Genomic DNA, 16,021 nt, shown 5'->3' on the forward strand with positions numbered 1-16,021 from the left:
TAGAAGCAGAATAGCTTTGAAAATGGAACTAGAATGTACATATTTTATTGTCTGACTAATTCATACTCAGATGCTCCTTTCTCTTTATTATGTCTTCAGCCTCTCTGTCTCTACTAGGTCCACATAGTTTTTAAATGTGCTTAAGGTTCTCTCACTTCAAAATAACTTCTACTTTAATTTCAGTTTCATCTCTAGTTATTGTCCTACTTTCTCTTTCAGAGCCGAATTTCTCCACTGAATTGCCTGAATATCTGATTTCTTCACTGTCCACGCTCCTCAAGCACTGCGATCCTATTTCTGCCCCTACTAATCAAATCAAATGGCTATTTGCTGAAGTTACCGATGACCTCCATATTCTAAAATATAATGGCATAATTTTATCTTTTTGAGATTTTGGTACTAGTCAGGGTCCTTACACACAAACACCAGAAACCAATTCTGGAAAATTTTAACGGAAAATTCACTGGAAATGCACTGAATAGCTCCTAAAATCACAGGTAAATCCAGAAAGCCAGATTTGGAAAATACACAGAATAAAGGAAGTTTAGGCAGCCAGAATTTGGACACTGCAGTGTGTATCACAGTAGCTGCTGGACATGGACTCCTGTCACCCCTGGAAACTGAGTACTACTGATGTTACTGCCACTGCCACTAGAACAGAGTCTCTATTGTCCTGGCTTCTGCATATCACAGACTCCCCAGCCAAAGGTCTTGGTGAACATAATGATTGGTTTGGCCTAGGTCATTGGCTTATGTCCTTGTTTCAGGAAGGAACTGGAAGATGAGAGTCTAGCCTTTGACTTCTGCGGAAAGGGGCCTCCTACTGGGGTGCCTCAGTGGCTCAGTGGTTAAGCATCTGGCTTTTGATTTTGGTTCAGGTAATAATCTCAGCATTGTGGGATCAAGCCCTACATCGGGCTCCGTGTTCAGCAGGGAGCCTGCTCAAAGATTCTCTATCTCTCTTCCTCTTCCCCTGCCCACTCTCACCAAAATAAATCTTTAAAAAGAAAAAGGAAAAAAAGTGGCCTCTCTCATCAAGATCAGAGAGTAAACACAAACATTTATAAAGCTGAAAATGAGGTAAGATGCTGAATAACCAAAAAAATAAAATTAAGAAAACACATGTGCAACACAAACTCTTAGGATTATTATAGTTGATGACTTACTCCTTGAAATATTTTTTGCTAAGTTTCCATGACATTATATTCTTTTCCTCCTATCTATTATGATCACTCCCTCTTGGTCACCTTTGTAGTCTCCTCTTCCACCTTTACCTTACTTCTAAATGATGGCATTCCCCACAGCTTGATACTGGATCTTCTTTCCATTGTTTACTTATATTCGTGTTTTTCTTCATTTGTTCCCCAAATCTATTCACTGCTCCTTCTCTATCTTGCTATTTGTTCTGGGAATTTGACCTTTATGGACTGCATCACCTGGATTCTCTTGTCCTCTCTTGACTTTCAGTTGAGGTTGGCCAATGGGATATACTTCACTAGGATATTAGAGGAGGGAGGCGCACTACATTTACTTCTCCCATTTCCTTCTGGCCTTGGTGTTCTGTCAGTGGCTGGGTTACTTTCAGCTCTAGCTTCTGTGAGGTGTCCCTCTTCCAATAGCTCCAGCTCTCAACTGGAGTCTCAACTTGACATTATTTCTTTCCTTTAACCTTTCAGGTCTAAGGGCAGTAAACACTTCCTACTGCTGACAGTCTCTGGATTCTCCCAATATCCCTTATTGACTGCCCCGTCAACATTTTTGTAAATATTCTCTTCAATATTCAGAAGTAGAGTATTTCGTCTACTTTTACCATGACCAATTAAGTACATTTGCATACGCCGATGACTGTCACGTTTATATCTGACCTCCTCTCTGAGTTTTCTGTCAGAATATTTAACTGCCTACTTAACATCTCTACCTGGATCTTATAACCTTGCCTATAAAATTTGGGTCTCTTTCAGTGTTTGCATTTTTTAGTGATGGGTACTACGATGCATTGAGTTAGAAACTCGCGCAAGTTAGAAATCTGGAAGTTATCCTTGACTTCCTTCTCTTTCCCTTACCTCGCATGATCAGATATCAAAGCCACCTCCTAAATACTACTAAATCCACCCACTTCTTTCCATTTCCACTTCACTAATCTAGTCCAAACCATGGACATGTGTAGCCTGGAATACTGCAATATATAGTCTAATAGTCTCCTGCATCTCTCTTGCTCCTTTCATTTTCTATAATGAAACCAAAGGGAGTCCCCTAAAAATGTAAAATTGGATAAAGTCCCTCAATAGGGTCCTACTGTCTTCAGCTAATATTCAATATCCTTAATATGTCCTTCAACACGCATGATGATGTGGTTCCTGTAGACCTGAATGGTATTTAGCTTACTGGCTACATCTTGCTTATTGAACTTTATTACTCTTTTTTTGGTTCTTCAAACATACTAGGCTCTTCCTAGCTTCTTATATGCAGCTGTTTCTTCCTTTTTTTTTTTTTTTAATTTATTTATTTATTTTCCAATTTATTTATTTTCACAAAAACAGTATTCATTATTTTTTCACCACACCCAGTGCTCCATGCAAGCTGTGCCCTCTATAATACCCACCACCTGGTACCCCAACCTCCCACCGCCCCCGCCACTTCAAACCCCTCAGATTGTTTTTCAGAGTCCATAGTCTCTCATGGTTCATCTCCCCTTCCAATTTACCCAAAAGCACATACCCTCCCCAATGTCCATAACCCTACCCCCCTTCTCCCAACCCCCCACCCCCCAGCAACCCACAGTTTGTTTCGTGAGATTAAGAGTCACTTATGGTTTGTCTCCCTCCCTATCCCATCTTGTTTCATGGAGAAAGACAACTATCATATGATCTCCCTGATATGAGGGAGTGGTGATGCAACATGGGGGCTTAAGTGGGTAGGAGAAGAATCTATGCAGCTGTTTCTGCATAAAATGTTCCTTTCTGGCTTTCTTCACCCACAATAATCATTCCTAATTTATTAACTCCTACTTATTGTTCAGTGTTACTTCTCCTTCCTTAGCCCCTCATATCAAGCCACTTTACTGAGGTGTAATTAACATAAGGTAAATTGCAAAATACATAATTTGATAAGTCAGCATAAGGGATTTCACATGTTTGTGTAATCACACAATCATCACAATCAGAATACTATATTATCATCACAGTCAAGATCATCACAATCATCACAATCAAGATAATATATCTGCTCCCTCCCTCCAAAAGTCTTACCCTGTCCCTTTGTAAGCCCTTATTCTCATACCTCTCTATATGCACTCCATCCAGGATATTCCTGATTTGCTTTCTGTCACTACAGATTAGTTTGAAATTTCTAGAATTTTATATAAGTAGAATCATACAGTATGGGCTTGTTTTGGTCTTATTATTTTTTTTCAAGTAGGCTCTACATCCAGCATGGAGCCCAGTGTGGGGCTTGAACTCATCAGCCTCAGATCAAGACCTGAGCTGGGACTGAGTTGGATGCTCAACCTACTGAGCTAGCCAGGCACCCCTGTCTGGTTTTTTCCTCTCAGCTTATTTGAGATCCACTCATGTTGTAGCATTTATCAACAGCTTATTCTTTTTATTGCAAACTAATATTTCTTTGTACATATGGAGCATGTTTTTTCAGGCAGTCATCTTTTAATGAAGATTTGGGGTGTTTCTGTTTTGGAGCTATTAGAAAGATAAATGCTATAAATATTCATGTGCAGGTTTTTGTGTGGACATATGTTTTCATTTCTCTTGGATAAGAGTAGAAAGGCTGGGTCCTATGATAGGTATATGTTTAATGTTTTAAGATACTGTCCATGACAAAATTGACATCCTAATAATATGAAGTGTTCTGACCTGTGAACATAGTATATATACTACTTATTTAGGTCTACTTTGATTTTTGTCAGAAATGCTTTATAGTTTTTAGCATATAGGTATGCACTTTTTTTGGGTCAAATTATCCCATTTTGGCACTATTGAAAGTACTGTATTTTAAATGTCACTTTTTGAATGTTCATTGTTAGTATATAAAAATACAATTCAAATTTGTATATTGATCTTACATCCTGCAACTTTGCTAAATTTACTTAATTTTTTTTGGAGATTCTTGAAGATTTTCTACATAGATGATCATGTTGTCTGTGAATAAATACAGTTTTATTTCTTCCATTTCAATCTGGGGGTTTTTATTTCTTTTTATTACCCTGACTAGAACTTTATTGCATTGATTAGAATCTCCAGTACAGTGCTGAATGTGTCATTTAAATATAAGAAGGTAATACAGGTATCTTTACACAAATGAGGCCTCAGAAGGTTTGTCTTACACATACCCACACTGGAAATACTTTTTAGGGGAAATACTGAAATAATAATAGAAACAAATTCAGGAGATTCTATAGCAATTATTCAAAGTAATAGTGATCAAATAGCTTAATTAAGTTTATTCCTCAAAAAAAAAAAGCAATGGAAATAAAAAGAAAGAGTAAATGCATAAAAACTAAAAGTCAGGGGCACCTGGATGGCACAGTCAGTTAAGCATCTGACTTGGTTTTTGCTCAGGTTGCGATTTCAGGGTTGTGAGATTGAGCGCCTCTGTGCTCAATGCAGAATCAGCTTGAGACTCTCTCTTCCTCTCTTTCTACCCCTCCTCTGGTGCTCACACACACACACACACACTCTCTCTCTAATAAATAAATCTTTAAAAAGAAAAACCTAAAAGTCAAAATTCAAGGCAATATCAAAAAATGATAAAGGCAAAGAGTAATTTATAGAAACAAAAGGAAATGTGAGCTCACACAAGAACTTATTTTGTTAGAGAGAAGATACAGATAGTGATATATTTAACAAATCAATAAAGTTAAATACATACACATTTGGTTTTAAGTTCAGTGAAACTGCTACAAAAACATCCACCAAAAAAGAAAGGGCGACTTTTTAACAATTCTGAACAATGTCAGTGATAAAACAGTTCTCCTTATTAGTGCTGCTATTATCATCCTTATTTAGTTGGGTTTGGCTAATGGGACATCCTTGCAGGAGACTGGGAGTCAGGAGAAGACTGAAATCTACAGCAGATTCAGGATCCCATGTAAGCTACCTTGTTATTTGAACATTATGATTGAGCAATGATAATATCTAATAAGGATTATATTTGCATATATCTTATAAAATTATTAGCGTATCCAGTGGGAATCAAGAAAGAAAAAAAAAGAAGAAAACAAAAACAAAAAAGACAGTATTAGACAAGGAAATACAGAATCAAGATGGCAAATATTCTTAGTGGAGAAAGTTTTAGATGCATCCTTTAAGATCTACAGCACAAGGATGTTTACTATTGCTGTACTGTTCAACATAGCATTGAAGGTCCCTGCCAACATATGTGGAAGGAAAAAGAAGTGAGTGTAAGGAAAGAAATCAATATGCCATTATTTAAAAATGATATTATCTACCTCAAAAACCCAATAGAATCACAAAAGGAAATTACTAGAAAATTTCTAAAAATCTAATTGTATAGACTATATCCTGAATCAGTAACATTTAAACTAGTAATAACTGGGGGTGCCTGTGTGGGACAAGTTGTTAAGCATATGATTCTTGGTCTTGGCTCAGTTGTGATCTCAGGGTGATGAGACTGAGCCCTATCACAGGCTCCATGCTCAGTGCAGAGTGTGATGAGATTCTCTCTCCCTCCCTTTACCCCTCCACACCACTCTCTCTCTCTACCTCTCTCTAAAATAGACAAATACATCTTAAAAGAATAATTGTATAAATAAAAAAATAAAATAAAATAGTAACAGCTAACTAGAAAGTAAAATAATACACAAGGCCTTTATTAAGAGACAATATTGCATAATGATAAAAGCAAAGAGATATGCTGCTTTTGTGGCTATGAGACAATGAAAGTGACAATCTCTCAGTACCTCAGTATGTGTGTAGATATGTATTTTTTAAAAAATTGAGGTGTAATTGACCTCAGTTTCTTCATGTATAAAATAAGGATCATAATTGTATATATCTCATAAGATTATAACAATTGAGTCAATATAGTCCAACACGTATCATGGTGCCTGGCACATAATTAGTATTATAAAAATTTTGCCATTATTATTTTGGAGCTCTTCTATTAGAGCACAATAAAGATGATAACAATAAATATTTCATCTCCTTTATTAGATAACCGTAATGATGTGAATTTTCTCCCAATATATCTATAAATTCAAGGCAAACCTAATGACAGTTCAAGTTTACGTTAGGTTTTTAGAGAGACTCAACAAATCTAATCCCAAATGTGCATGTGGCAGAAGTATAAAGAAGAGGGACTTGCTCTCTTAAATATAAGGACACATTACAAAGCTATAGAATAAGAACAGTGTGATAATCCAAACAGACCAGACAACGGCCAACTTTTTCTGTAAAAGAGCCAGAGAATAAACATTTTAGATTTTGCGAGGCCATTGGTCTTCTTTGCAACTACTCAACTGTGCTTTGTAGTGCAAAAGCAGCTATAAGTAAACAAATGACTGTGGCTGTGTGCCAACAAAATTAATTTATGGGTACTGAAATTTAAGTTTCATGTATTTTCACGTGTGACAAAACCTTCTTCTTTTTATTTTTTCTACCACTAAAAATTTAAAAACTGGCTTAGCTCATGGGCCCTACAAATAAAGATCCATTTGGTTCATCAGGTATAGGTTTCTGATAACCGAGAGTGGACTGCTGATATAGACCATGTATAAATGAGAACGTAAATAGAATTGGTTGGATGTTTTCTGTTTGTTTTTGAGATCGAGTGTCTGCCCCTCTCCACCCCACCCCAAGCTGTAGCAGATTCCTTGACCCTCTAGCAGTTGGTTAGTGATATAAGAAGGCGATGTAGATGGGGGCGCCTGGGTGGCTCAGTGGGTTAAGCCGCTGCCTTCGGCTCAAGTCATGATCTCAGAGTCCTGGGATCGAGTCCCGCATCGGGCTCTCTGCTCAACAGGGAGCCTGCTTTCCTCTCTCTCTCTCTCTGCCTGCCTCTCTGCCTACTTGTGATTTCTCTCTGTCAAATAAATAAATTAAAAAAAAAAAAAAGAAGGCGATGTAGATGGGAGAAAGCCCACTCCTAGTGCAAGCAGAAAGGGAATATATTGTCGTTAGTGAATTTTTAAAACAGCAATAACACTTTTTTCATCATTGTATACTGGCAATTCTAAACAACGTCAGTGATAAAACAGTCTTCCCCATTAGTGTTGCTATTATCACCCTTCTTTAGTTGGTTTGGCTAATCCAAACCTAGGATATTTTGGACATCCTGGCAGGAGACTGGGGGTCAGGGAAAGACTGAAGTTTATAGCAGATTCAGGGTGCTATGTAAGCCACCTTGTTATTTGTACATTATGGCTGAACAACGATAGTAACCAGTAATAACAGAGGAATCTGTGGCTGGTAGAGATGCTGTATGGACGCTCTGGTAACCCCCTGTAACAGAATCACAGCTTTTATCCATAAGGTTTTGAAGATAAACCATGCCTTTTTTTGTCACATGTAATTTCCCGTCTAGAATGCAGTTCTGCACTTGCTCTGGTTAAAACTGAAAAACCAACCTTAAGACATCAAATAAGTATGTGTCCTGAATTACCCACTATGAACAAGGGGATATTTGATCAACGGAATCATAAAATTGGATGTGCAGCAGCAGCATTCTCCTCCTAAATGAAAAGGGGATATATTACGACTGGGTACTACCATGTCGAGAGAGAGCAAACAAAATATGAAAGCAGCCAACTAAGATTTCCTTGATACCTGCTCAACTGCTTTACCTCTTTTCCTTCAGCCTAGAGAAGGGCCTTTACCAGTATGGTGGAAGGAAAGCTCAGATCTGATATGTAGATAGATCAGCATTGATTGTCACCACCCGCTAGAAGTGAATGGCTGCTGCATTAAAGCCTGAAAGATATCAGTAAAGGGAAATCTTCCCAGTGGGCAAAATTTGGGGCAAGCCACATATATGGGCAATCCCTAGATCCATGTGTGGTTATTTGCAACCAAACAGCCCTGGTTGATACTCTAGAATCCTAACTGCCTTTTGGAATAGCCCTGAGTGTGCAAATAGCCTCAAAATCTGGCTTTAAGTGCCCTACATTCCTGTCTGTTCCATGTAGAATCAGTGACTTGACATCATGCATAATCCTTCACCCATAGAGCCAATAAAAATAGCATGGTAGATTCTAGCAATAAGGCTTAGAGTGGCCTCAAATGAAATCAGTATCTTATTTATGCTGATTATTTCCTGTATTGGCCTTCTCTTAGTCATTACCTTATGGTCCTTTAAGCATGATATCACTATTGAAGAAGAGTGTAGAGTTGTTAGAAAATGTCTATTTTTTTGGCTAGAATCTAGCAGCAGGTAACAGTTACTTGCCACATTGCTGTTTTCATGCCTAGAAAACAATTCTTTTAGAAATCTAAGTCAATGTTTTCATTCCATGGAATTTTCAGTCCTTTCTGGGAAAATTCAGATGTCACATAATTGCCAGAAAAAAAGTTGTTTGTCACATAAACCACTAAGTAAACAGATATAAAACATAATTGATAACTTTGACCTGTCATTAATGTCTGATGATTACCTAATATACTGAATTATCTGAAATTCTTATTAGACACATCCTGGTGTCTATTATCCATATCAGGAATGAGTATCTGAATTAATAGTATTAGCCAGATAAGAAATGATTCCCTCTTCCCAGTAATTAAATAAATCTCTTTCCTATTAGTAGTATTTACAACTCATTTTTTATACCATCCATCCACATATGCACCACCTCCATGATCAAACTTGTGTTCAGCAGCAAGAAATATGATATGTTTTGAAATCTGGTTTTCTTTGTTTTCAACCTTCAAAATCTTACCTAAAGTAGTAAGGTAAGATTTACTGTAACATTTCCCAGTAAAACTTAATCCACAAAAAGACTCTCAGGCCAATTCAATATGCTCTATTGTTTTAAAAATCCCCAAACTCATTTTTAAAAAAAATACTTTATTTATTCGTTTTGACAGAGAGAGAGTGAAAGCACAAGTGGAAGAACGCAGGCAGAGGGAAAGGGAGAAGCAGGCTCCCCGCAGAGGAGAGGGTCCCCACAGGGCTGGATCTCAGGACCTATGGCAGATGCTTAACCGACTGAGCCATTCAGGAGCCCTCGCCCCCACAACCTCATTTTTTTTTTTTTTAAAGATTCCATTTATTTATTTGACAGAGAGAAATCACAAGTAGACAGAGAGGCGGGCAGAGGGAGAGAGAGGGAAGCAGGCTCCCTGCTGAGCAGAGAGCCCGATGCGGGACTCGATCCCAGGACCCTGAGATCATGACCTGAGCCGAAGGCAGCGGCTCAACCCACTGAGCCACAACCTCATTTTAAGACTAGTATATGGTAAGTCTGGAGAGCAGCATGAGAATGAGGGTCCAGGGCATAAACACCCTTAAAGACTGACATCTCAAAGGAAAGAAAATCCTCTTTCAACCAGACTGTTGTTAATGGCAGACAGAAGTCTATAAAATATCTATTTTAATTAAAGACATCAGATTGCTATCAAAGTTTTCTAGGTCTTAACGTGTTGCTCTGATGTTCTGACATATTGCCTCCCAAACAAATAGAAACCATGTTTAAACTCCTTTTCAGATAGAATCTGAAAATTATTTTTCATCTTTTCAAATGGAATCTGGCTGTATTACTTCTGAAATAATGAAACTGGCTAGCTCATAGTTTCTTAATTTAATTAATTAACTAAGTAATTAACTATTTTAAAGGGAGACGTGTCATCATAGTGAAAGAAGAATATTAGTTTGGGTTTGGGCTTAGGTTTAGTATCATGCTACATTTAAATAAACAAGTAGGATTGACTTAGTTTTTAACAGAAGAAAAACAGGTCCATAGAAAACCACATCCAAAGAGCAGAAATGTAAGAGTAAATATTACAGGGTTCTTGAAAGTACATGGTTTATTATTCTAATATTTCAAGTGAAAACACCAAGTTAGATTAAAAAAAATCTGGATTATGAGGACATTAGGGAAGGAAAGAGGAGAAATGGCTAAATGAAGACAAAATATGACTTTTAAATTTCTGATCAAATAAATTAGATAAAGATTTGCATTAAAATCAGGGAGAAGCTATATTATTGCATCACCACTTGATAAACACAGAAAATAGTCACACAATTTTTATAAAATACTGAGGCTGTAAAGTAAAGGGAAAATGAATTTTGGCAGAATTTCCACTGAGTTACTGCTAACCCTTAAATGTGCCAAAGGTGGCTCAAGATATTTGATGAACCCAAGACACAGCCACGCTGTGTAGTCGTTAAAATTTTGCTTCATTATGGTTCTTATTTACAAGCTTTTATATGTGCAAAGATGTCATGTTTTATTTATTTATTTATTTATTTAATTCATTTGACATAGACAGAGATCACAAGTAGGCAAAGAGGCAGGGAGAGAGAGAGATGGGGAAGCAGGCTCCCTGCTGAGCAAAGAGGCCAATGTGGGACTTGATTCCAGGACCCTGAGATCATGACCTGAGCCGAAGGCAGAGGCTTAACCCACTGAGCCACCCAGGCGCCCTCCTGTATTATTTATAATAAGAGTCATTGGATATAAAATATCCAAGAGAATATACTCACACATTCCCTGAAGATCATAAACACAATTCTAAAACAACTTTGTCATTGGCTACAATAAGCTTTGTTGTTGGCCAGTGGTTGGCTAATCTGAACCAATATCAAAACTAAGAAAGCCAAAATATATATGGTCTACCCAAGAGATGTGTATAAATAAGGAAAAGTAAAAAGAGATTCATTCTACTCACAGGAAGTCCCTGTTTTCCTGGTAGCCCAACTTTTCCAGAGTTTCCTGAAATGCCATCGGCTCCATGGTATCCTTGCATGCCTTTTGGCCCAGGTAGGCCAGGAAGACCCTTGGTAATCAAAAATTACATGGATTATAGAGAGATGCTATACAAATGTTTAAATGATAAATACCTTTATATTTGGGAGAGGGATGTTTACATTTTTAATACCATGCCCTAGGATAAATTTTCCTGTTTCCTGAATTCCCTTTTGTATTCAACAGACCAGCTAGCTACCTGTCTTTAAATCCCTAAAGAGAAATTCCAAGTTTATGAAAAATTACTGTATAAGCTTTTCAGTTTCAGTGTAATTCTCTCATATTTTTCATTGTCCTGGCCTCTGCTCTATCCAGCTATGGAGAAAAGTAAGCTATATGCACCTGTCAATTTATGATACAACAGTATTTTACCATCTGCAAAACCTCATGTCCTGTTACTTTCTCACAAAGTGTATGTATTAAGGTTCTTTTTGTTGCCACTCTGAACTACATAATTATATGACTGCATAAAGGTCTGAACATTTTGTTTCTACTCTTGGGCAAGTGGATTTTATCTGTATGAATCTCTGATCTGTATGTGCTTTTAATTTATGTTCATTTTCTTTTCTTTTTTTGAACCAAGAGAGGCCACCCAAAGTAGGCATCCAGCCCTTGGCTATGGAAGACCAGCAGGAAATAAGTATTTGCTAATAAGCCAGTCAACACACAATTCGGTTGGCCAGAGGAAACTGATGGCTAAGGTAAAATTAATCTTTGTTCTGTGATGAAATGATTTGAATATTTTCTTCTAAGACTTTCTGTTCTGTTTGCCAGGAAACTGAAAGGATATGTCCTTCAAGTACAATCCAGCTCATGCTTTTTATTCATGCTTGAGGATCTCTGACCTTTGTCACTAATCATTTAGTCATATTTCAAGTTCCTTGTTTTCAGTTATGATCAGAGAGCACGATGAGTCCACAGAGAGAGCTTCATAACACCGGAAAATAGCATCCTTCAACTGCAGAGACTTATACTTAAATAGCAAGCCTGGTTTTGAGCTAACGGTCATATTTTGTTCCCTCTGTGTTCCAGCTTGGGCTTAAATTTTTTTTGAAGACAAGCTGATTTATCCAACACTTGTCATAATTGGCCTCAAACTTTTCTGCTTGCTGAAGCTGCCAATTCTATTTAGAAAAACAAAGATGAAAAGGGCCTGCTACTTACAGGAATCCCAGGTTTCCCAGAAGGACCAGGAGCTCCTTTTTTCCCCCTAGGACCCTAAAAATGTGAAACACAATTGTCAGTTAATTTTACTAAACTTCGCTAAGCTGAAGGCATAGAAAAGAACCCTGAGCCTGGGATTCTGCAGCCAGTGCTGCCAGGGGCTAGCTATACATCACTGAGATTGCCTGGGAGCCATTTTCTTTATCTGAAAACAAGATAATTTGACCAGATAATCTATGAATTTCCACCTAGCTCCAAATCCTAGGATTTAAGAATTTAAATCTTGGCTCTAAAAGGGAACTGAATATTATCAGATAAATGTTCGTGTTTTCAGATAGGGCCTTTGTCTTCCCGTTGAATGTGGCTAAGTGGTTTACTAATTTCATAAACATTTATTGACTATTTTGTATGTGCTGGGGATGCAAAGGTAAAGTTAATGATCCCAAGACACTTACAATGTCCTAAGAGACATGAACCAATAGCCTAAAATGTGCTTATCGGGAAGCAGAGAGAAGAACATACTTGTGAATCAAAGAAAAGATATTTATTTCCCACGGAACTCTTTGTTTTTCCATGTGTGAGATGTTTTAAATCATAATTGATTCAGCAGTAACTGATCTGCCAGGATAGTTAGGAACTTTGCCCTTTGAGAATCATGCCATTATTCTGATGATATCTTAAAATTATTTTAAAAAGAAAAATGTGGAAAAGAGTGACCTAGTTCACAAATAAGAAAAAGAAGCATATTGTCATTACCAGACACATTTCTCAGAAGTCACTGAAAGTTCTCACAAACAGAACAATTCCACCAAAATGGGATATTAAGTTATTCAAATTTGAAGGTAAATCATGCCAAAGATTCAAGTTGACAACAATAACAAAGTAAATAATTTCATAACATATTACATCCTCTGAAAATGATCTTAACATTTCAAGAAGAAATAGTACATGCAGTCATAGGAAAAAAAGGACATTTTCTATAAGAAATAAAAATCCAACTTTGTAGGAATTTGATAATGGGAAGATATATATAATAAGAGTTCTACCTCCAGCTTGGAAAACTAATTTACTTGCATTAAAAATTCACTAATATGAAGTTCTTCTAAGGGTAAGGAAACCAGGAAAAGAAACAGTAGATGATCTGACTTAGCTGAAGAAGATGCAATTCCTAGAATTATTTGATCTCTAAAATATATCTTTTAGAACAAAATAAGGAAGTAAAATAAATAAGATTTTAAATATTCAAAAAATTGTTATTTCAGTTATCTCTAATAGCACTCATTAAATATTATACGAACTGTGATAATATTCAGATATATTAACAAGAATGTTTTTTTCCTTTACAGTATTTGTTTTTAGGCAAAGTGATAGATCTGTTCTAGATTTTAGGTTTTCAAAATAGACTATTCCTTAGTTTATGAATTTCAAAATAGTCCTCTGAAACTCATGGCCGAGTAACAATTTGAGGATATAATATTTTGGGAAGAATATATTTTTAAAAGCAAAAGCCTGATTTTTAAATATTTAAAGTCTATATTTGATTATCAAAAACCAAGTTGACAAAGAATGCAAGTCATACATTCTGCCATAAAGAACAGACTTGGAATTATAATAGTGTAAGAGAAAATTTTTCCTATTTAAGGGGATATAAAGATCTTCAAATTGGAGAAATGTAGGAAGAGAAGTAGAGAAGCAAGACTGTTTGGCTCTGACGGGCGTCTCTGAGATGGGCCCTTTACACCTCACTCTGTCCTCATGTCCTGGGGTGTGTATAAGGAATGATAACCCCCAGAGAAGTGTGGGGATTTGAGCACGGAGACAATGGCTAGGGAGGCTAAAGTCTTCATTCTGAAGTCCACATCAACTGCACTGAGTGTCAGCAATAGAGTAGAAATTTCTGCATGAGATGTGTAGGCCAGTGGGCTTGAGAAAGTCTGAGTTCACCTAGCACCATGCACCTAGCATGGTATAGGAATTAGCAGAATGTATTTCCACAGGGCCAAGAATAGAGCATATAGCCATTAAGGGCCTATGTAAGGAGACTTTGTACTTTTTCTATACTCAGAAAATAGCTATACATGTCAGCATGGGTTGAAGAGCTTCTTCTGCAAGGAAGGGTCAAGGTAGATGTCAGCATGGTGGGATGATGGCAACTGGGGACCTCCATGGATGATGAGCATTTCAGTGTATACTAGGGTGGACAGATGACTAAAGACCACACTCACCTTCCATTCCTCTTCCCCACCACTGCTACCCAGAATGTAACTATAAACTTGACAAGGGAGTGAATAGGGAAAACTCTAAATCAAATGTAGGATATTTGTGTGGCTAGAGTTAAAGGCACTCATTGATTAGATTTTCACCAATTAGGTTTCCTTTTTTTTTTTTTTTTTCCCTCCAACCCATTAGGTTTCTACCACCAGGCAGGCTGGGCACTCAGGACAGATGTTAAGTTCAATTATAAAGAACACAAAATACAAAGTTATATTTTTAGTATACCTGATTTTATGTCTTATGGTTCAGACATATACACATATAAGTAAGGGTTTTACTTCAAATGTTTGTATAACAAAATAAAAACAAAGAGATTCACATATCATCACAGACTGATTACATTTTGGGATCATGATTATGTTAGGGATTATTTCAGAAAAGTTAAATGTTGTGTACTGAAATCTACATGTATGGGTCTATTATCATGAAAATCAGAATGTTTTTCAGACTTGAATGGGCAACAGGAAGCAGCTCCCTATAGAATAACATGAAAGGGAAAGTATGACTATAAAAATTATTTTGAAACTATATTTTGCTACTTATAATAGGACACTTGAGGCAAAATCTGTCTATTCAAGACAAAAAGTATTTAGCAAACAAAACTATAGTCTGCTGTTTTGAGATGTTCAATTCAGAAAAGAGTTCTTTATTACAATTATTATGATCATAATCAAAGGAAGTAGGCCCGCTAGAAAAAACCTAGTCTTACAATTGAGATTTTAAATGCATAAAGATCAACAAAGTGTAGAACAGTGATATTTTTAAAAAAATGTGCATAAAAAAAATCTCAAAGTGGAATTATTGACTTATAAATAAATTAAGAGCCAAACATTACTAAACATTAATCCTATACAGAGCAGGTCTATTTCAATAGGAAATTATAGATTTGGGCCAAAGACAAAGAAAATATTTTGTCATATAAGGTGCTGGTACATGACTGAGTTGCTCTCTTACAAAAGAAAAAAAGTCACTCTCTAACCAATACCCAGAATTCAAACAGGATTCTAATGATACTTTTAAACTTAACTTATTCATATTACTTTATTTAAATATTAAGTACCCCATAAGTGAACAAACAGACTTTTCTGTTCTCATAATAGGAAAGGAAAATAAACTTTACATGTATTCTTTAGAGTAAGCATAAAATTGTGCTTTCTCTTTTGTTTGGCTAGTTTTAAAAAACAGAATGGCCCATTTGAAATTAGATCCACTTAAAACAGCTTTCCTTTCATGGAGATTGTACCAGTTTATAGGCTGCTAGAGAAGGTAGTCTAATTCTTTGGATAAAAGACATTTTAAAATGTGTCATTATAGTATAACCCTTGTTTGTTTTTTATTTAAGTGAAACTGAAAAACAGTTACCGATACATTGTTAGTTCTAACTTTGTTAGAGAGGATAGGTTTACAATCAATACACACAGATTTAGAGTTTGACAATAATTACTCTTTCTCTCTTCTTCTTTTTTCTTAACCAAGAAATTTCAATTCACTGAATCTGGAATTTTGTTTTGGAAGAAAAATAAGATTTTGGCTTGAGTCTTAGTCTTTGAAAGCCATTATAGGACAGTTCACTATATTTGAATTTAAAAAGTCTTTGAAAATGTAGTGGTTGTGCAATTGGCTTTGGCTTGCTCTTTTTCTTTATAGTTGCCC

The 16,021-nt window shown here is 36.4% G+C and overlaps 1 protein-coding gene across 5 annotated transcripts in view; it reads right to left on the reverse strand.

The window, feature by feature from the left end:
• Positions 1–16,021, reverse strand: part of COL24A1 (collagen type XXIV alpha 1 chain) — a 395,660-nt gene that overhangs the window by 61,181 nt on the left and 318,458 nt on the right. For all 5 annotated transcript variants that reach the window (XR_006383188.1, XM_044238615.1, XM_044238616.1 and 2 more), the window contains 2 exons: positions 12,095–12,148; positions 10,854–10,961 (listed from right to left, as the gene is read on the reverse strand). Coding sequence is in view for 4 of the 5 variants with exons in the window: in XM_044238615.1 (XP_044094550.1) it covers positions 10,854–10,961; positions 12,095–12,148 (162 nt within the window). In the remaining variant the exon portion in view is untranslated. The remainder of the gene's footprint in view (positions 1–10,853; positions 10,962–12,094; positions 12,149–16,021) is intronic.

The sequence above is a fragment of the Neovison vison genome, chromosome 2 (genome assembly GCF_020171115.1).
Source record: "Neovison vison isolate M4711 chromosome 2, ASM_NN_V1, whole genome shotgun sequence".
Classification (NCBI taxonomy): Eukaryota; Metazoa; Chordata; class Mammalia; order Carnivora; family Mustelidae; genus Neogale; species Neogale vison.